This window comes from Telmatherina bonti (assembly GCF_933228915.1).
Source record: "Telmatherina bonti genome assembly, chromosome: 1".
NCBI lineage: Eukaryota > Metazoa > Chordata > Actinopteri > Atheriniformes > Telmatherinidae > Telmatherina > Telmatherina bonti.
The window spans coordinates 32,430,202-32,450,164 of NC_136619.1; the positions used below are offsets into that span (position 1 = coordinate 32,430,202).

Sequence of the window (19,963 nt, forward strand, 5' to 3'; positions counted from 1 at the left end):
GATAAGAAGCAACACAATTAACTGGAGCTAAAAGAAAGGCTATGTACATCTATGCCACTTGAAACCTGTTTTCTGTCTTTGTTATAACATAAACTGCAGATATATGAAATATAACGTAATTAAATATAACGTATGATATCATCTTTGGGATGTTATAAGGAAGACAGGTGTAACGAGTAACCCATCACTCATTTTTACACTGATTCTTTTCTGCCCACTATCTACAATAATTCTCCTCAAGAGGTGTGTTTTATATATATATATATATATATATAATATTCTTAGTGCATTTCTTCTCTATTAAATCAGCATACACCCTCAAAACAAGTATTTTAAAGAAATTGCATTCATTATGAAGATTCCTTCTATCTGACAAAAAACTTTCAAACTCTTGTAAAGGTAAAGCAGAAGTTTAATTTTAACCAAGACAAACAAGTTCCTAAAATCCGAGTGAAAATTATGACAGAGGTTTTATCCCAGTGAAAGAAGGACACCTAGTCGGTTTCGGTGACTAATACTAGCACATGTATAGACAAAAAAATGTTTTGTGATATCAAGCACAGTGTAACTATTGTGCCTTTACCCTTGTATGGCTTTACGTCTGGGAGTCCAGACCTGATGAAAGCAGATTTATTCATAATTGCGTGATTGAGGTTTGGTTGCTGGTTTGTTACATCAAAGACAAAGTGCTTGACATAGAGTCTTATTTTGGTGCTTTTATTCTAATAAGGTGGAAAAGATCAATATGATCTCAGCCTGTCACATAAAAAAAACCTTCCCATATAGGTTTGATCATACAATCAGAAAGTCAAAAGCAGTTCATAGAGAGAAGATATGGCCACTAAGTTTGATATGAATATAGACAGAATAAACACAGACAATGACTGATGAATGAGACTGAGAATGAAGGTGGAAAAAGATAAACATGTGGTTGCACAAAACATGTGGTTGCACGCATCCGTTAAAGTATAACTCAAAGAACAAACTACATTTGAAAGCAACTGTGAAGCTGACAAGATCCCAGTATCATTGCATGAATATGCCATGAAAATAATTATGAACCAGTTTTTAAACTGAAGTCCTACTTTAACCTCATCAGTATTGTAATATTTTTGTAACAAAAACTATAGTACAGGTGAATAAATAATATTACCTTTATTTATTTTTTTCATTTACTTAATAGAATATTGAGTCATTCTTTAAAAAATGGTTTAGAACAGACTGAAAATGGCCTGATTCCTGATCCCAGGTGAGCTGCAAAATTTATACAAAGATGGATTGATTGATGTCTGGTTGAATAGGATTAGACAACAAAGGGACAACTTGGTCACGTGAGCATGGTAAGAAAAGAAGATTTGAAGTAGTGATATGCATATTAAATTACTAATGACTGAGAAAAAAAAAAAGAAATATGTATATATATATATATATATATATATATATATATATATATATATATATATATATATATATATATATATATATATATATATATATATATATATTTACATATATATAAATTAAACAAAAAATAAATAATGCCATCAGAGTTTTGGCTCAAAGCTTTTCCGAGGTGGGACCCTGCTGATTGACACAGGGCCAACTGTTCCGGCACAGCTAGACACCGACTGTGCCAGCCTGCTGCTCTGTGACTGCTGTCCTGTCCCCAGTCCATGTGTCTTCATGCTGCTTTGCCATGAGATGGTCTTTTAGGCGATTCCTTCTGTTGGGTAGGACACTGCAAAGGGCAGTCTCTAGTTTGGATGTGTCAGATCTGTTTTATGACAGTTTGGCTCTTGATCATTCTAATTCCTTTTTAGCATTTAATTTTTCATTGAACAATTAATTTTACTAGTGGTAACTCTGTTATTTGTCCTTTTTTTTCAGATTGACTCCCTCTGGTGGTCGACAGGTCCTGTTAGTGGTGGTGACTCCTTATGATGTGTGCATGTGACTTGCACAAACTGATCTTGTCTCAAAGCTTTGTAGATTAACCTGAGTAAGGCAGATTTCCTTGAGTGAAACTTCCAAGATGACGTTGTCACACACACGCACACACACACACACACACACACACACACACACACACACACACACACACACACACACAATCCCCTCTCGTCACACTTGGATTCTTGCAAGGAAAGTCAGTAGAAAATGCATATCTAATATGTGACCCTGTCCCATATAGGTGATGAAAATATGTTGATAAGTAAATGTCCCTGTATACTGGCAAAGCCTTTGCAGTAAATGGAGTTTGAACTTTGTTTTTTCTTTGGGAGAAAGTCCAGGGGCTTACATCTGGATACTACAAAGGCTCAACAATGTCACGTACACGTGAAGCTGTGATCAGTTCAAGGGAGAAGTAACGAATATCATCTAACACAGAAAAATAAAAAATACCAATAAATGAAGATGGAAATTAGGTATACTGAGTCATGCTTTGAAAAATGGCTTAGAACAGACAGAAAATGGCCTGATCCCTGATCCCAGGTGAGCTGCAAAATTTATACAAAGATGGACTGATCGATGTCTGGTTGAATAGGGTTAGACAACAAAGAGACAACTTGGCCACGTGGGCATGGTAAGAAAAAAATATTTATAAACGTGATATGCATATTAAATTACTAATGTTTGGACACAATACCCCCTTTCTTTTTAGCTACACATACTTTTGTCCAGGTGGTGGCGCTAATGTACCTCCAAGAGCGAATAAACGCCATAGAGAGGAAAGAAAGAGGAAGCGGAACAAGAAATCAGAAATCAGCTGTCAAAAAAGTAGCTTAAGTGTAAGCAACGGACCTGAAAGGGGTAATTTTTATTTCTTAAATTGATTACTACTTACCGAAACATCCACCAATTTACATATGTTAGTATTTTTCCAGAAAGATGTGTATTTCATGTCGAATATAATTGTGTCTCTGACTGCCGGGGCAGTAGTGAAGCAGCTCATGGACGCGAAACTGCGTCTTAAAGCGCAGCATGCTAATGTAGCTAGCTAGCTAGCAGCAAAGCTAAGTACACATTTAGGTTCCAGAAATGTGTTTATTTTTTTCCTTTTGCCGGTTTGCAGTCTGCAGAGAAAGGCCTTCATCCTATTGTTTCATCAGATGGTCCTGCAAAGATCTAGTTTAGGCATTTAGTCACGTCTAACATTAGCCAGAAAAGTACTGTTGTTGTCATGAATGTTAACAAATCCTGCACCACAGGCTAAATAATGTTGGCTAAGTTGTTTTCTGTAAACACAATACTATGTGATCATTAACGACAAATCATTGACCTCATTCTCTTTTTTTTTTTTTTAAATATAGCTGAGTCTGTTCTAATTTAGGACATCATTAAACCGTGTACGACAGCTAAAGGTAAATTAAACCAACATCCCTTTAAACATGGCGCTAACACATTGCTGGTATTGTTGAAAGTCAACAGTGCCCCAAATATAAGCTAACGCGATCGATGAGAGCAGGGAAACAGATTAGTAGATTAAAATGTCAAATAAACACCGTGCGTCTTCCTTATTTTGATGTCACATTTTGTTAGAGATGACCAGAGCTTGTGTCCAGCACTGACAGGCGCCTGTTTGGGATCACATCCGCCAAGATGCCTGCAGTATCTACAGGGGTCAAGGAGCTATATTTATCCACTTCTCTGGGTGACCTCAACAAAAAAGCTGAAATAAAGCCCGACAAGACGAGCACCAGAAGGTAAGGTTTGGTGTTTTGTTTGCTAACAGCAGCTCATTGTGTTATAAAGATGTTATTTTGATCAACGTGATGTCATTTATTTTAAGCAGCTTTTTTTAAAAGCTGAATTTGTTTCCAACCTAAAAAGTGTTTTTTTTTTTTTTTTTTTTTTTTTTTTTATAGACATACTTAAAGAGCTGCAGGGTATGAGAATAAGCAAACATCAATGGCTGCATCATAGTTTACTTCAGTGTTTTTCAACCACTGCGCCATGGCACACTAGTGTGCTGTGAGAGATTATCAGGTGTTCACTGAGAAATTAACCAATTTCACCTTATTGGTCTAAAAAGCAGCTCTGTGTTCATCCAAACAAATCCCAGTGAAAGACAATAATATTCCTTCTTGTTTTTATCTGATTTCTATTCAAGAGGCTTTGACGAGATGGACTTTATATTAATAATATGGACTTTAAAAAAAAAAAAACATTTTGGTTTGTGGTGTGCCTTGGGATTTTTCAGTGAAAAAAATGTGCCTTGGCTCAAAAAAGGTTAAAAAACACTGGTCTACATGTTGAAAAGAAAGTATGCAATGTCCTCTGCTGATATTAGAATACTAGGCATGTCGGTGGGTCCTGAACAGAACTGGTTCAAAAACCACAGCTGATCTGAGACCAGAGAGAAGAAAAATATGCAAAACTGGGCTATGATGACTCTTTTTTTTTTTTTTTTTTTTTTTTTTTTTAAGGTGCATTACAGTTGTGTGGCAGTGATATATTTATTTATCTATTTTTTGTGTTCTAGCTATGTTCAGAGTGCCTGCAAACTCTTCAAGGCAGCTGAGGAGTGTCGCCTTGACAGAGATGAGGAGAAAGCTTATGTGCTGTACATGAAGTATTTAACAGTATATGACATCATCAAGAAAAGGCCAGACTTCAAGCAACAATTGGTATGATAGAGCATTTTGTAATTACTTTTCCCCTTTATTAATAATTACTAATTGAAATGTTATGTAAAGGAAAAAATATTTAAAGATTTCACAAGTTGTTTTTCCTGAGTGACTGTGTTCTGTATTTGTTTAGGATTATTACATGACTATGCTCGGACCAACCAGCTTCAAGAAAGCCCTTGAAGAAGCTGAGAAGCTGTCCGATAGCCTTAAACTAAGGTTAGAAGCTTGTCGCATATCTTGCAGACTTATTTAATGCAAATGCTGCAGAATGTCATCTATACAAGCTACTCTCTTTCCGTTTTACCCAGCCATTATTTCTGTTTCATACAGGTATGAGGAGTTTGAAGTTCGAAAAAAACTTGAGGAAAAAGAAAGATTAGAGGAGAAGAAGAAAAGGGAGGAAATATCAGAGAAAGATGTGGGTCGGGGCTCCCCAAAATTGTCTTCCGCAACCAAGAAGGACAGCAAAAAGGTTGAGATCAAATTTTAAACCTACTGCTGCAGTATCTGCCATAGTGAATTGCCCATTAAAAAAAAAAAATCATCCCCATTTCACTACTTTTTCTGTCTGAAATAACCTAATAATATACTAATAATCATTGAGAGCTATACAGGAATTCATGATCCCTAAATGCAGTTTTAATTCTGTTGACACAAAAATGTACAGCTCAGATTAGGAAAAAATACATTAAACAGTGGTCTAACTAATGGTTAGTGTATTTGTAGTTATTTTATGTAAGAATGAAATCCATTAAAACTAATATAGTTTTTTGTGTATGTATGCCAGGTGAAAGGAGAGCAGAATGAGCTGAAGAGTGTAATCACAAAAGGTAAAATAAGTCTCACGAGGAGTAAGGGCATGCTTTTTCCTGTAAAACATTTTTATGAAACAGTTCTGTTTTTTTTTTTTGTTTTTTTTTTTAAAATGAATTTAATGACTTTATCATATAGCTGCCCAGCCAGCTGGTGGAATAACAGCCGAGAAACTTTTCCACATCATGAAGGACCAGACGATATCCATAATTGTCATGGATGCCCGCAGCTATGGTGACTTTGAGGAGTCTCACATTCAAGTCCCAGCCCAGACCTGCATCAGTGTACCTGAGGAGGCCATTAGCCCAGGGTGCGAGTCAACTTCATCTTCTTTTGTCCTCATAATGTTTGTGTAAATGGAAGGAGAAAAAAGCCCAAACTTTCAACTCCTCAACTTAAATGTCATGACTTTTCAGAATCACTGTGAATCAGATTGAAGCAAAACTGCCTGAAGTGTCCAAGGATCATTGGCGGCGGCGAGGGTTTGTGGACTACATCGTTTTGCTGGACTGGTTCAGTTCTGTCACTGACCTTAAACTGGGAACGACCCTGCAAAGCCTCAAAGATGCCATCTATAAGGTTTGTGTGTGGGTGGTGTTTAGGTTATGTATGAACAAGAGAATAATCTTGTTATGAACTATGTGTTTACACACTTAACAGTGGGACAGCCTCACCATCCTGCGTAGTGAGCCACTAGTGCTGGAAGGGGGCTACGAGAACTGGTTGTTATTTTACCCCATGTACACAACCAACGCTAAAGTCCGACCGCCTAGACAGTCTGTTATCAACACCTTTCCTCAATGTGAGTATCACCAGCACAAGATAAAGCTTCCAGTTCTGGCTCGTTGTATTTACTGGATTCTGAGTTATGATTTTGTTTTTTTGTTGTTTTTCCAAAAAATTATAAAAAGCAGATTTAGTTTGAATTAAAGTAAACAATACATGTAATTTTGTGTTATAAGTACTGACACTCCAAGTTTTTTATACCTCTGGAGCCATCCAAGTGCCATCGCTTGCATTGTCCACTCTTTCTTATGTAGAGTAAAGTGTAGCTCTCAAGGGTAAATGGTGATAGATAGCTTAGCCTTTAAGTGATCTACAGAAGTTCTCCAGGCATTTATATCCTGTCAAGATGTATGTATACCCAGGTACAAAATATAGAGTTTTTTTGGCGACATTGTTGATTTAATAAATCCACAAAAAGTGGTCCATTATAAAGCAATAATTTATCACATTTTTTCCATTTACAAAACTGTGAGTAACACTATTTTGGTAAAAGACTTCTATTTTGAACCAGAAGTTATGACAAAACCACTTTCTGTGAAAGTTGCTGCCAATCAGACAGTAAGGGGTAATCAGGTAACAATCAGGTAAGTACCAAACATCAACTAATGACAAGAAAGTTATGTTTGAAAAGAATTAAAGAAGAAGTTTCAGTTGTTTATTTCAGTGCCAGAAAAAAGATGGACCAAAAGTTGCTAAATTTGCCTGGGAGCTTTAAATGTTAAGCATATTGCACATATGCAAGAATGAAAATAAAATGGGAACATGGTATTTTGAACATGCTAAATCCTGCATTACTTATTTATCATTTAAATGAAATAATTTTCTGTGATGTTTTGAAAAGTGAATTTCAGCTACCCATCCTTAGAGGAACCAAAACCTCCTGTGCCACCCCAGCCTGAGCCTGAAGTTTCACCTGAGCTTCAGGAGCCATCTGCTCCTGTGCTGGTTAATGGGATTGCACCTGCAGAACCACCAACATCCAGAACCTCCGTGGTTGCTGATAAGTTGCCAGACGTTGAATCCCCTGTCGCAGAAACTACAACTTCTGGGCAAGACCCTATTAAGAAGGGCCCTGCATCCAGTCAGTCACCTGCAACAGCTAAGGGATTCCCCCAGGTATAGTGCCTACCCTGAAAACTTGGGAAATCCTAAACAGAAAGAGTTCCAGTGTTTTTCTAAATCTGGTTCATGTTTTCTTTTATCCACCTGTTTGCCTCTCACAGTTTGACCGTACCAAGAAACCCTCTGTCCGGGTGTCAGATGAACCCAAGTCAGGCCAGAATGGGTCTGCAAAAGATTCCACCCAAAATGGTCCAGTCATCCCTGACCGCTCTGTCAAACCACCCCTCATCCCAGGCACTGTTCTGTCTAAAGAAGAGCAGAGTCAGATACACTCTGAAGCAGTGGCAGTGATGGAAAAGGCAAGGCAAGAGCAGGATAAACGTATGCAGGAGCGCCGTTTTGAAGAGGAGAGACGGGAGAAGGAAAAGAAAGAGAGAGAGTTGAGAGAAAGACGTGAGAAAGAAGAAAGTGAGAAGAAAAAGGAAGAGGAGGACAAAAGACATCAGGAGAAAAAGAGACTTGAGAGGCAAAAGGCAGAGGAAGAAGAAGAAGACAAAGAGAACAGAGTGTGGGACGACAAGGACAGGAGGTCGAAGGAGCCAAACTCTGACACTCCCTCAAAGAGCATGTCTCTGGATTCACCTGCTCCCAACCACATTGTTAGTGAAATCAAGGTGAGTTCCCTTTGCTGTCAGGGTCGAGCGCTGCTATAGTTCAAAGGTACATTTTTTGTCTTTGTGCAAGCTGCATTAACAAAACGAAAGGAATTCGCTCCAAAGGCTTGATGGCCTACATTTGTTGTTAAAAGGGACTTGCAAAACTCTTCATTATCATATGTTTTGAACCACCTGGCTTGAAATCGGTGTCCATGCAAACATTAATTCACAAATTAATTCAAGTCTCAGACAAAATACACCGATGCAAAATCCTTTTTATACAGCTGGAGTGTGTATACTCTGGCTATTCAAAAGCTGACTTGTCACCAGTATTATTCCAGCTCTGTTTCTATGCATTTAATCAAAAAGATTTAACAACTCTTTCCTCAAATTCATTTACAGCTACATCGGCTTAGTTTTCATTTTTGTTATGTATGCATGCTGCTCATGTTGTTCACGTCTCTTATAAATCCAGAGAGTGTTCATTGCATTCTTAAATGAGCTTATTTTGTTAGAAAAAAAAAAAAAAGACATTCTTGCTGCCTTTACCGCCTGCTTTTTCACTACTCAAAATCTTGAGATGTCTGTGAAGCCAGTGTGTGTTTGCTTTACAGAGAGAGCCTCTGACCAGAGCAAGGAGTGAAGAGATGGGTAGGAGTGTGCCTGGCCTCCCAGATGGTTGGATGAAGGTACCAAATATTAATTTATATCTCTGAAATGCTGAGTCATGTGGAGTTTACAATGTTGAAAGTTGTTTTGCTGTATATTTTAATAGGGAAACATTGTTCTCACTCTGTTTTTATTTATTTATTTTTTTGTTATTAGTTCCTCGACACAGTAACAGGGACTTATAGATACTACCATTCCCCAACCAATCGCGTCCACCTGTACCCTCCTGAGGTCACGGTTCCCCAGACCCCACCTTCCACACCACCAACAGTCAAACAGAAGCAACCTCGGCCACCTGAGCCAGACATCAACCGTGATCGAGAGCAGTCAAAACTGAAACGTTCCTACTCCTCCCCAGACATCAGTCAGGACCTGAGAGATGAGGCCCAGAAAAAGGCCACTGCCCCAACCACTGCTGCTGTCATACCCACTATTAACAGAGAAACCAAGTAAGATACACACATGTATGGTACAACACACAAATACCAATGTGTTTGAACTATTCCACTAAACAATCCTAAGAAAAAAGTCATTGTTTGCTGCTACAGTTAAAACGTGGTAGAATGAATGTTCAGCAGCTCTTATATGTGCTTTAAGTTCAGAGTCATTCATTTGTAGAAAAAACATAACATTATTTTTTATAAAAAATGGTTCACTGAATAAATGTCTCCTGTGTTAATCAGCCATCAGTTGCCGTGATGACTGGGCAATGTGTACTGGTCAGTGAACTGAACTTCACTGTACTTTTTGGATGCCTTGCATGATAATGGCGTGTTTCTCTTTCCTCCAGACCTCCCAGTACAAAGGTTTATTCTAAAGTGGAGATAGTGCGGCCATCTGCAGCCAAAATTCGCAACCTGAATCCAACATTTGGAGGTCTGGGTCCAGCACTGACTGGTCTTCGTAACCTGGGCAACACATGCTATATGAACTCCATCTTACAGTGTCTTTGCAACACTCCTGCCATGGCTGAATACTTTAATAACAATTGCTACCTTGACGACATCAACAGGTCAGGTTTCAGATAAGCGACATTACTTCCCTTAAAGAATCGATTATTATGGAAATGTGTAACATTCCTGTATTTGTATTCTTTCTGGGTCAGGTACAATATTCTCGGCCATAAAGGGGAAGTTGCAGAGGAGTTTGGTGTGATCATGAAGGCCCTGTGGGCTGGTCTGTACAAATGCATCAGTCCACGAGACTTCAAGATCACCATTGGCAAGATTAATGAGCAGTTTTCTGGTTATGACCAGCAAGACTCCCAGGAGCTGCTGCTGTTCCTCATGGATGGGCTCCACGAAGACCTCAACAAGGTAGTCCTCACACTTTATTCAAGGCACAACAGAACCACCCGGGTGGTGTAAATGATGTCCTTCAAAGATTTAATATAAAATAATTTTTTTACTTCAACATGTGCTCACTCCGAGTTAGCTGTTGTTTAAATAGATGATGTATTTATTTGGCTGTGTAAGGTTTGCCTTTTACTGCACCTGTATGTTGTTGCACATTTGCCTGTTAACAACTGAAAAACTTAGTCTTATCATTTTCCTTCTTTCTATTTTTTCACTGGGTTTCATTTTGATGACAAATTAGAGAGTAAGTAAATAGTTGTGTGTTCTTGATCTTCCTGCAGCAGTGTGAATGTGCTGTGTCTGCATCTGTCCGGTCTGATGCTCTGTCAGAACGTCTGTGCATGTAGACCCAAAACATGCTCATTGCCTGTATGATTTTTCTTTTTTGACTGACTTCATGTGTGTTTAAATGGGCAAAAGGATTAGATCATTTGGTAAAAGAAGAGGAAAAAGATTTTTTCTATTTTTCTATTTTCTTTTTTTTTTTTTTTTAAAAAGCTACTGTTTATTTCTCTGACTGCTGTAACAATCAACGTGGAACACAAGTGAATCAGTTTTGTTTATCAGGGTACTAAATGATTAAAATGGGAAGGATGAGTTGCTGATTAAATCGTAGCAGCTGGTGATGTGCATTTCTCATGACACACTCCATCTCATCCCGTTCCTTTTGTGTGATGTTCAGACGTGTCTGCCATCAGGCTGGCCCAGTCCGTGTCCACTTTATCTTCCCAGGATAATTAATTTTTCAGTCATTCTGCCTATTGAGATATTAATTAGCAACCACTAACCTGTCACCCATATCTTCCTGCCTTTCATATTCGAAGTGACCTGGCTTATCTGCATGTTGATAAAGCTGAAATTTATTATATAGGCCTTGAATACACAAATTGTTGCTTAGAAAAAAGTTTTTTGTTTTTCTTATTGAAGGTGTGGGAGGGGAGGGAGGTATTATTGACATTACTGATGTGTTCTGTATTTTCTCAGTCAGGTGTTTTTTTTGTGGGATCATGAAGGCAGGTACTGCTAAGCTATTGTTGCAGTTGTTCCTTAGTTCTACCATGTTTTTCCATCTCCATCAGGCGGACAACAGGAAGCGGTACAAAGAAGAGGAAAACGACCATCTGGATGATCAGACTGCAGCTGACGTGGCATGGAGCAAGCACAAGCTGCTCAACGAGTCCATCATCGTAGCACTCTTCCAGGGGCAGTTCAAGTCCACAGTGCAGTGTCTGACCTGCCATCGCAAGTCAAGGACATTTGAGACGTTTATGTACCTGTCGCTGCCTCTTGCTTCGACCAGCAAGTGCTCCCTGCAGGTTGGTCACACAGAAAACACGTCCATCAGTGCATGTACCAGCAGTATTAGTGTTACTAAAGGCTTCTGATTGGATCTAAGCTTGTCAGAGAGACTTTCTATATTTTCTGTTTCCTTACAGTAGTCAGATTAATAGTTTGATATCAAAACAGAAGGTGAAATCTTGGGCTTTTCTTTGCAGGATTGTCTGAGGTTATTCTCCAAAGAGGAAAAGCTGACTGACAACAACAAAGTTTTCTGCAGACACTGCAAAGCTCACAGAGATTCCACTAAGAAACTGGAGATCTGGAAGGTTCCACCCATTCTCCTGGTGCACTTAAAACGGTCAGTAGTCCCTCAGTACAGTTACATTGCTGCTCTAGTAAAACTACAATTGATTAGGAAAATAGCATTATAATAACCTTAAAGATGTTCAGCTTGATGTTATTTTTACCTTTGGCACTTCTATCCTTTTAATATTTACTTCTACAGGTTCTCATATGAAGGTAGATGGAAGCAAAAACTACAGACTTCTGTAGACTTCCCTTTAGATAATCTGGACCTTGCACAGTATGTTATTGGTCCCAAGCAGAGCCTGAAAAGATACAGCCTTTATGGAGTTTCGGTAAGTATGAATGAATGAATGAATTGATTTCTGTTTAGAGAAGACACAATTGGTGTCTTGAGTGAGTTTGAATAGATTTTATTTTAACAGCATGAAAACTGCAGCTCACTGTATCCTGCAAGTGAGAAATACATTTATCCAGAACTTCAGACATGCTATAGTTTCTTCTTCTCTACCACCAGAATCACTATGGGGGCTTAGATGGTGGCCACTATACAGCCTACTGTAAGAACACCCCAAAACAGCGCTGGCACAAGTTTGACGACCACGAGGTGTCTGAAATCTCCACCTCGTCTGTGAAGTCGTCTGCAGCCTACATCCTGTTTTACTCCACACTGTGACGGTGCTGAAGGACCTGAAGGGAAGTAAAAATTCCATTGCGGCCGCAGGGCTCAAGCCTGCAGGTTGTCCTTTCTATTTTTAAAACCTCAGCTCCAAGGACCTGGGGCACAGAGTTGCAGTGTAACGGGTCGAGTACGTGCACGAGACGACACACTCAAGAAAGTGGCTATGGGATTCAGGTCGGAGAACGGGTGCAGACACGCTGCGCAACGCTTCAGCTACTAGAAAACTCCATAGCTGTTAAAACATGCTGTCTGTTCACATTACCAATCATTTAGTGACTAAACAGATGCCTATGTTAATCTGACTTTAATACCATAGTTGTGTTTTAGGTCGACAGCTGATTCAAATACTCTTTACTCTAATTTCTGCTGTACTCGGCGTGACTGGCAGTATTGCAGAACTGATTTTCAGCTTTCTCATACTGTGTACACAGAATAACAGTTAGATGGCATGTAGATTCTTACTAATGCTGATGTTGCACATTCAGAAATGTTGGTGTAAATACTTGAGGGCAAGGTGTTTATCTGTTAAGTGACCAAATTACTTTTTTTTTTTTTCTTTTTTTTTTTTTTTATCTTTGAAAGTAGCAACCATTATATCAATATATAAATGATGGGGAAAAAAATGTCAAGCCTTCTGGTGTTTGATATAAGAGCGAATGAAAAGACAGAATGCCTTTTTCATTCTTCTGAAGGGGAGGAGGAAATTTAGAATAATTGTTCATATTATCCACATTCTTGAACTTATACAATATGCAATCAGTTGAAGTTGTTTATGTAAAACACATTGTTTAACAGCAGAACTTCACACACAAAACACATTAAAATCAGTACTAATGCAGAGAGCAGGTTCACCTTGCTCGGTTCGGCCAGGGACAGAAACCTTTACCTGCTTCTGTAAGGTTCATTCTCTGCTCAACATGCTTAAATTTTTACATTTATTCACTATAAATGTAAAAATTTAAGACACTAATGGGGAAAAAGTAGTGGGATCAGTGGATATGTTTCTTTGTTTATGCCAGAGATGCTGTTTTGTGTGTGGAAGTGTGGAGTTTGAATTTACTGATGTATTTTAATTCTGTGTTAAGTACTGAGCCAGGTAACATGAAGACATGGGAAATTGACCTTATTCGCTTCTTTGAGTGCAACAGTGTCAACATTTGCTGCCGGACTGACTTGCTGACCGACCGACGAGAGAATGATCAAAGTAGACGAGATGTTCATTCTGAACGAACCAGAGACCTGACGTTGACGGATCTGACTCTACTACCCGAAGACAGTTTTATTGCCTAGCATGAGATCGAGATCTGTTTTTCTTTTCACTTGTACTTGTTGATTTTTATCTCTTAAGATTGTTTAAGATATAACGATTATATTAACCTCAAACAACTCCTATTACTATTTATTAAAACTGCTTCAGATTAAGCTCTGTGTGTTTGTGTGTGTGGTTGCCAGATTTGTTTTTTCAATGCTATTGTAAGGCACTTATAGTGCATAACCAATTTATCAGACAGGTCTGCTTTAGATCTTTATTTATGGTAGGTGGGGAGACAATGGGATGACAAGCAGCTGTTTAAAGACTGAACTCTGCATAAAGGAAGTACAGTTCACACGTTTTGGTAAAACCCCTTTTTAGCAGATTCTGCTCAGAGTCCGTGGATCTTTGGCTTCTGGAAAGGCTTACGACTGTAGAGGAGCACGTAAGCGTTTGGAGATTGGACTAAGTTGTCTTGTACCTCACTGACAACTGCATCGTCAAAGCAGTGCCACCTCTGCGCCAGCGTGTTGTAGCACACAGCCGTGTAGTGACCCATGTTCAGGTGACCTAAGTGGTTCTTGAGAAGGAGAGCGTAAATTATTATCACATTGGTTTAGTTTACTTTTATTTAAGCTATTTTGAGGCAATTTTTTTGGAAAAAGATCAGCAAAATCATCCTCAGTCTTAGACTTCTACAGTCTTTGCTTCTACAGTTTGTTGTGGAAAATTGTTACAGTGACATCATTAAACATATAGAATGTATGAAGACCCACAAAAACTACAAAACTTACAAACCTATTAAAAAGGAAAATAAACTGCAAAATGAAATAAAAGTTAAGACTTGTCTGCTCATATTATGGTGATCCATTAATGTCGTTATATTTTCTGAGTGATTACCTACCACAACAGCATAAAGATGATATGAAGAAGGAGAAATGTTCTGTGCTGAGCTGGATAAAAATGGGGTGAGATCCAGTTTCATGGAGAAGAAAACATTAGTCCTCAGTTTTACTTGATTCTTGCCCCTGCAACTGAACCTGGAGAGGAAATAGTAATCCGATTAATTTAAAAATACTTATATGGAAACAAAACATTTCAAGGCAAATTGCCTCAAAACCACAAAGTAGCTCTCAAATATGAGAAATGTATACAAAAAAAAAAGACTGAAATATCTACCAGCTCTAAAGTTAAATGAATCAGTAGGTAGTACTGATCTGCCAATTTCACATATTGCATAATGGTTAAAGATTTATCTGTTAAACATGCACCCTTCCTGTAAGCAGCTTCCTTACAGGTAATGTTTTAACCCACCGCTTGAGGTGTAACACGAAGATCTCAGGAGGTTTTTCTAAGCATGTCAAGATCGCAGTTTCTCTCCTCAGTTCGCACACTGAACACAGCATCTGCTCTCCTTCAGTGAGGATGGTCTGCTCGAAAAACAGTGACAAGCAATCCTGCCCAAACACAGGCGCAGGTTGAAAGTGAGGAGGCACTGAACAGCAAAATTAAGATGTTGTAATATCAAAGTGTGGATAGTGTTTTAAATGAGGTGGTGATGGTGTGTGATGCCGGTAAAGGGTACCTGAATGGAGCACTTGTTGGTGTCTTTTGGAATTGGAAGTGACAGCACAGTGAAGGTCTGAGTGTTGTGTGCCTGATGATCACAATGCATGCACAAACTCATGTAGCTCAACTGGCCCTCAAACAGATGTGAGACTATATTGGACTCTGTGGCAAAGTTCCTGTTCTGCTCTTGTCTCGGAAGCTGTAATAAGGAGCGCATCTGGCGCTTTGTAAAGACCTTGTAAAGACAAATACAAAGTAAGTCTTTCTCTAGGCGTGGTTAATCACAAAGAGTAAGGGGTTCAAGTGTTGGTGTGCGTAATGCAGGCACACCTTTTTGAAGTCATCATGGAGTGCATTGAGGAGAAAAAGCAGCAGCTCCTGGGCATCTTGCTGGGCATAGTTGTTAAACTGAGGGAGAATGGAGCACAGCATAGACCTGGCTTCGGCAGGGGCACAGCTTGAGTTGCTTCCCAGCCACATTTTCTCCAGCAGACGGGCAAGAACCTCAGCAAACCTGCACTTAGACCTGCAGCAACAAGGTGTTAAAACCACTGGGACAACAAACCTCGATTTAAATGAGTCAGAAGATGACAGGGTGAGAGGCGTTACTTTGAGAGCTCTTTCCGTGTGTCCTGATCAAGGAGGTGCTCCACGAGGGGCACAGAGGAACAGAGACACTGCAGCACTGCATTTAAGTAGCAGGAGTTCCCATAGTTGTCTAATCCACACACTCCCGGCCTGTTCCACTTGGTCTCTAACCTCACTGCAGAGCTGTTTTTGTCATTTTCCATCACCTTACCACAGCTGTTAGTCCTGCAACAGAAAACACACAAAATGGGTTTTTTTTTTTGTTTTTTAATCATTCAACATGTATTTTTAGTTTAACCTCTTAAATCTTAAATTTTAAACTTGGGGTTGGACTCACAACAGTCTAAACTATTCTCTCTCCTCTAATATCCTAACTCTAAGGGGGGAGCATTGAATTCAGTTCAATTCAATTCAGTTGTCATCCTGGAGGATGGAGTCAGTCCCTGATTCTGAGAAAATGTGATCGCCACTGGATCCAGGAATCTAATCTGAGTTGGTGCATAGCTGGTCATAGAGCTGTGACTGGCACATGCCTGGCAGCACATGTTTAGCTGTGTTTCTCATCTACAGAGGAACCATCCATATAAGTTAAATGTTGTAAAAGTGGTTAATCAGACTGTCTGATTATGTGTAAAACAACACCTACTACTATTCTAAAGGGGGAGAAATAACTGACTAAACAATTATTTACTTACTTTTTGTGCATATTCTATAAAAATTGTCCTTAGTACTGAAGAATATGGCTTTCATTTTATGGTGAAGTAAATATGTAAAGTGCAAAAAAGGCTTTACTGGTACGACATAAAAAATGTCACCATCTGCTGCTCTCAAAGACATCCAAACAGATTGTTACTCAAGTACCTCATCTACTGGATATGATTTTTTTAAGCAAGTCAGACATTTGCTGGCAACTTTTAAACTTTATTTTTCATCTTAAATTATATTTATCTTTCAGGTTTCCAAAACCAAGACGCTAGATGATGCTACCTTTGGGATTTAGGTAATTGTGATGGGCCTAGCCATTGTTGTCTGCAATATCTGGACTAAGGACATTAATTGAAAAAACAAAACATCCCATGGCTTGCTGGTAGGAAATAGTTAGTTTCTGCAGCCTAATAAGTGTATTTAATTTATATATATAAATATAATTTGTACCACATGTGTACTGAAAAAAAGGTACCATTAAATGTCTTACAGTGGTTATAAGTAAATACCTTCTGAGCTTATTTTCATGGTAAAATGTAATCCTCTATGAACTTGGAGTGATGGTGAGCTGGATTCAGCTCCAGCTGCATTTAAGCTCTCCACTGTTAAACTGACACAGGTATTTTTAGCCATAAAACGATCCAAAATTGGACATTTTCAGATGACTTTTTCCTTTGTTCTTTCACACATCTGTTACTGTGAAGGCTATTTTTAACTTGAATCAGAAAACTGTGAAGAATAAGACTCACCTTTGCTCAGGAATGTTTATTAGACTTGGTTTTTGGTACGAGCAGCTGATCAGTCGTGGCAGGAAAGGCACAGTCCTGCCACAGCAAGTGGTCTCTGTGGCCAGCTCAGAGGCTAGAGCTCGGGTGAACTCCATGAGTTGCCTGCCTGAGCTCTGACTCTGCATAGAGTGGAGCACATATGTGTTGATGCAGATGATATGAAGTGTCACCCAGAGACCTGGCAGAAACACATCTGCTGCTGATCCTTTCTGGTTTGATGGTGAAAACAGAGCAGGTCCCGTCCAGCCCTGTAGATGGGCTGCAAGTTTTGACATTGGGTCTGCAAATGTTGAACTGGGCTGAGGTGGGGTGACAGCTGGAAATGAAGATGACCTTGGGCTCATTACTGTTTAACAGGTGGGACAAAATGAATATTTATTCCCAGTCCAGAGAGGATGTTGGTGAGTCTGCCTCCCATCCAAGCTGAGCTGTCCAGCTGAACCATGCATCTTTGTCCACAGAAAGGTCCTAGTAGGCGTTTGACAACCTGCTCAACTACAGGCCTCTTGCTCAGCTTCCGGAGTTGCTCTGGACAAAACAGGTACATGTTGCAGATAAAGCCCGAGCTCATGTCGCAGAGTAAGGCGAGGTGGAGAGAGCAAAGGCTGCACTGCTGGGAAAGTCTGTATTTCTTCACAGCCAGGTTAGGACCAGGTTTGTACAGGGCCTGGTAGCGCCTGGATAAGTGGTTGCAGAAAGCAGACAGAGTTTCCAACTTGTCTCCATCCTCCAGTTTGGTCAGAGATACGAGGTTGGTCTGGATGCTGTTTCTCTTCAGGACACCATGCCATCTGTCCAGTTTGAGGGTTATCTCTGCTCCAAAGTTGCAGTTCTCTCCTACAGACAAACCACTTTGCAGGACTATAGAAAACCACTTTAATGCCTCATTATACTCCTCTTCAGGAAGATCAACAGTCTGTTCTCTTCTCTGGCTCGGTGACGGGCGGTGAGCTCTCGCCTTTAAAACATGTGCTCTCCTAACCAGCTCCCAGACACCCTCTCTGTCCAACACTTTCAGCAAAAGCTCTTTGGCTGTATGATAAACCTGATAAGTGGACCTTGTATGAGTCTGTGAGAGCAGTCTTACTTTCTTGGACTTAAATATATTTGGCAAACCAAGGCTGTCCCTCTGTGTGTCTCCATGCAGCTCATCCACTAGGTGGCACTCACCTGACGTCCAGTTACACTCCCTCACCGACAAAGCTCGGGCTTTCATCCTTATCTCTGTGCCCAGTCCAAGAAAAAAAAAAAGAACTTTAAAAGCATGAGGATTCCTTTAACAAAGATGTTCTCTGATCTTAAATCACCGTGTCATTACAAAACCAAAAGAGAAGGTCCTCAGTTGACTAAAGTCCTGCCCTGTTGCCTCTTCAGTTTGATGGCTAAAAGCTGGTAACCAGACACTGAACACCACAGTTGGGAGTTTCTGTTTTCCTGTTGGGTGCCCAAGTGTTTGTGCTCGATTTTGAACATATATAACAGCTTAATGCTCTCAGGTGAAATGTCCACACACTCCTGAGAATCTGCTGTTAAGGCAAAACCACACAGGGCCCACAGTAGCCAGACAACAGTCTTGGCAACATGCAAACACGACACTTTCAACGTAGAGCAGCTCTCATTCAGCATCATGTCTTTTTCCGATGCTGTGACACCTCGGTTTTTATTATACACAAAGTATAAAGAAGACATATGTTACTTTGTAGTGCAACAGTTTGTCTTTGTTTGGTCTTTACACAATTTATCAGTGGTACTGCGTCAGAACATCAGGTGATGCATTTCCATTTTTACTTTATTTTCCACCCACATTTGTGCTGGGAAAGTGGATGCATCTCTCTTGAAATCATGTCATTAGTTTAGCAAATGTGGGTTAGTGGGTGAGACCCCTGCTCAGCTGAGCTAATGACCTCCTGTGCTCTGTGGTGGTTAACAGCCAGAAGAGATTGGAAGCAGAGCAACAAGAATGACCAAAAAAAAAAGTGCTAATTATCTCCATGAAAGCAATGAAAGAGGAATCCATTTCTCAGGAGCAGACACAAAATGCTACTTTCAGTAATGAATAAAACGGCACAGCATGGACAGTCAGAGCTGTATGGCTATGAATGGAATTAATGTGACATCATCTGTTTACCTGGTCTTCTGTTATAGACGGTGGATAGTCTTTATCACCTTTGCCCCTAAAGGTGTGATGCCCTTATTTTGTGCACATATTATAATTTACCTGACTTGTTTGTTTTGGTGTGATGTTGCATATGATAACAATTGAACGACTCCTTTATTTTCTACCAGACAACTAATTCACTCTACAAATATTAAAGTGTAATGTGACTTTTGTTCATTCAAATAAACTCAAATGAGATCAAAAATATATTTTTTAACCCCAAAGAAATATTTACTCTGTGGGCTTTTTGTGGTATTTGTCTGTAAGATGGTGAATTGTTGTTGTTGTATGGTAGTTAACCATAAAGCCTTTACTTTTAATGTGAGACTTTAAAGAATAAAAATGCACAACTCATTAGATTTAAAAAAGAAAAAAGCCCAATGCCATGAAAATGATGTATTTAGAAGGTAATGGAAGCTTGTTTCTACTGGAGAAAACATAAATAGATTGATCTTGTGATTCCTCACAGTTTGCTTATGTCATCTGCACAACTTTATAAACTACTGTCCTCTAGTGAGACAAATCTGCATTCTGCCCCAACCAACCTTAACCCCCCGGCCCTTTTTTGTTTTTTCAAATGATACCTTAGATATTACTGGCTATTAGAAGCTATAAATGTTTGTTGCTTGTGGCTTGACAAAACACGATTATCCGCATCATAAGAC

At 39.4% G+C, this 19,963-nt stretch overlaps 2 protein-coding genes across 4 annotated transcripts; one reads left to right on the top strand and one right to left on the bottom strand.

Annotated features, from left to right (window-relative positions):
* The first annotated feature begins 2,739 nt into the window (after positions 1–2,739).
* usp8 (ubiquitin specific peptidase 8) lies at positions 2,740–13,651 on the top strand. 3 transcript variants are annotated; one of them, XM_079239797.1, is made up of 19 exons: positions 2,740–2,811; positions 3,541–3,704; positions 4,484–4,628; positions 4,762–4,847; positions 4,962–5,103; positions 5,419–5,461; positions 5,583–5,754; positions 5,861–6,023; positions 6,105–6,246; positions 7,072–7,346; positions 7,454–7,966; positions 8,563–8,637; positions 8,774–9,066; positions 9,408–9,629; positions 9,723–9,936; positions 11,052–11,288; positions 11,469–11,611; positions 11,759–11,891; positions 12,074–13,651. In XM_079239797.1, the coding sequence occupies exons 2-19, from the start codon at positions 3,601–3,603 to the stop codon at positions 12,230–12,232; spliced, it is 3,261 nt and encodes a 1,086-aa protein (XP_079095923.1). In that variant the 5' UTR covers positions 2,740–2,811; positions 3,541–3,600; the 3' UTR covers positions 12,233–13,651. The 3 variants fall into 3 exon arrangements, with proteins under 3 accessions (XP_079095923.1, XP_079095925.1, XP_079095924.1); XM_079239799.1 differs by having other exon boundaries at positions 9,723–9,933; XM_079239798.1 differs by lacking the exon at positions 2,740–2,811 and adding an exon at positions 3,338–3,362.
* A 230-nt stretch (positions 13,652–13,881) lies between these two features.
* LOC306774495 (ubiquitin carboxyl-terminal hydrolase 2-like) lies at positions 13,882–18,356 on the bottom strand (the record flags this gene model as incomplete). Its single annotated transcript, XM_079264550.1, has 8 exons — positions 13,882–14,070; positions 14,395–14,530; positions 14,805–14,947; positions 15,076–15,294; positions 15,390–15,585; positions 15,669–15,872; positions 17,102–17,259; positions 17,628–18,356. The coding sequence occupies 8 exons, from the start codon at positions 18,354–18,356 to the stop codon at positions 13,882–13,884; spliced, it is 1,974 nt and encodes a 657-aa protein (XP_079120676.1).
* Between the last annotated feature and the right edge of the window lie 1,607 nt (positions 18,357–19,963).